We start from the raw sequence: 1,703 nt of genomic DNA on the forward strand, positions 1-1,703 counted from the left end.
CTTGATTTGAATTTATTTTTACAATTATATTTAATCACTATTAATTTTTATTAAATAATGTCTCATATTTTTTATTATTATTTCTTTTTCATTTATATTTCACACAGAATTGACATAAATTCATCAATTATTTTTATAATAGAAATTCTTTTAGATGTTAAAACTCACATATTTAACATAATTTATTATACTTATAATAATTTACAAAATTGGTATTCAGAAATTCTAATGTGCGTTAGAGCATCTTTTCGAGAAACGAAAATTCTTTGAAATATAATTGATATGACAGTGGATATATAAAAAGTAAGGGTTTAAACTATATTATTTTCTGAATTATTCTAAAAATGTCAAGGATACGTTCATTTACATATTTTCCAGTAATTAACATTTGAATTTACTCTTATGAATTATTAGATGTTATGATATCTTTTAATATACGGTTTTTACATAAAGAAAAATAAAAAAATTGCAGAGGGAACAAATATTTATGTACACATATTATTTATTTTTTATGTAGAATTTTTTCAATCGATCTGAAAATGAATTTCTCTCACAAAAGTTTTATGATGCTATGGAGAACGTGTCTGCGAACCTCCCTTATTATAATCAAAAATGTGATAGTATTAGGGTAGAAAGAAAGAATAATGAAAACATATATGAACAGAAATATATAGAGGTAAATAAAAAGATAACAGAAATGAAAAAATTTGTAAAAATATCGTAGCATATTTATATCAGTATTCATTATGGCATTTTCCAAAGTCTGAACACGATAAATGTATTTTATTAAATTATTGGGTATACAGTAAATTGGATGGAATTTTTAGTTTAAATAATCTTTCTGTTATTCTTCTAGCTTTTGCCCCACTCCAACAGATATGGAATGATATGGTTGAAACACTATCACGGGACCCTCGCTATAAAATATGTTGGCCAGACAGTGTTACTATTATGCAAAAAGACTGGAAGAAAAAAAAAGAATTGTACGATTATTATGTCGATTATGATTATCTTTTACGTATGGCTCAAATCCATAAAAACAATGAATGCAAATATTATAATAAACTTAAAGAAATGCTTTCATTATATGAAACGTTTGAGAAGGTATGTGAACCTAAAGGGGACAGTTGTCCAGACGTCTTTTATAAATGCCAGAAAAAAATATTGAGTCTGCGATAAAAAATTAACATGTGATGCTACACTTAAAGGTACAAGTTTACACACTTCAATGGATAATCCTTCGCTTCAAGTTACAGTCCACACAGAAGAGAATCCAGAACGTGCAGAAGATCTTGAAGTTCATATTATAAATGCATTTACAGCAGAATCTGATACCCATTTAGATAGTAAAAATTCAGGAATTGGAACAAAAGTTACTCACTCAATTTTTGGCGCAGCTCCAGTTTTATTAACTGGAACTGTTTTATATAGAGTATGTATATATTTTGTAAACATATATCGTTATAGTACGAACTTATAAACACATTTTTTTACAAGTACAAGAATAATAAGAAATGTATTACATATCTATATTTTAATTTTTACATACAAGTTCACACCTTTAGGTCCCTGGATTCGTGGGCTCTTTGGAGACACAACAAACAGTAAGAATACCATTGATACTTTTTCATCTAATACACAAGAAACAAGCGATATGTTTTTTGATGACACAGCAAACTATATAGCTTATCAACCTATATAAA

General features: G+C 26.8%; 1 protein-coding gene across 1 annotated transcript; it reads left to right on the forward strand.

Annotated features, from left to right (window-relative positions):
• Positions 1–517: 517 nt before the first annotated feature.
• PCYB_005300 (CYIR protein) lies at positions 518–1,608 on the forward strand. The gene is made up of 4 exons (XM_004227951.1): positions 518–676; positions 739–1,179; positions 1,229–1,432; positions 1,468–1,608. Exons 1-2 carry the CDS (start codon positions 572–574, stop codon positions 1,177–1,179), a joined length of 546 nt encoding a protein of 181 aa, XP_004227999.1. The 5' UTR covers positions 518–571; the 3' UTR covers positions 1,229–1,432; positions 1,468–1,608.
• The last annotated feature ends 95 nt before the right edge of the window (positions 1,609–1,703 follow it).

This window comes from Plasmodium cynomolgi (genome assembly GCF_000321355.1).
Source record: "Plasmodium cynomolgi strain B DNA, scaffold: 0713, whole genome shotgun sequence".
NCBI lineage: Eukaryota > Apicomplexa > Aconoidasida > Haemosporida > Plasmodiidae > Plasmodium > Plasmodium cynomolgi.

What these genes read in the sequence shown, in the direction of transcription:
- PCYB_005300 (XM_004227951.1), top strand. Translation starts at nt 572, where the DNA reads ATGGAGAACGTGTCTGCGAACCTCCCTTATTATAATCAAAAATGTGAT. An exon ending in ATGAACAGAAATATATAGAG is followed by an intron (nt 677 to 738) that starts GTAAATAAAAAG and finishes TATTTATATCAG; the next exon opens with TATTCATTATGGCATTTTCC.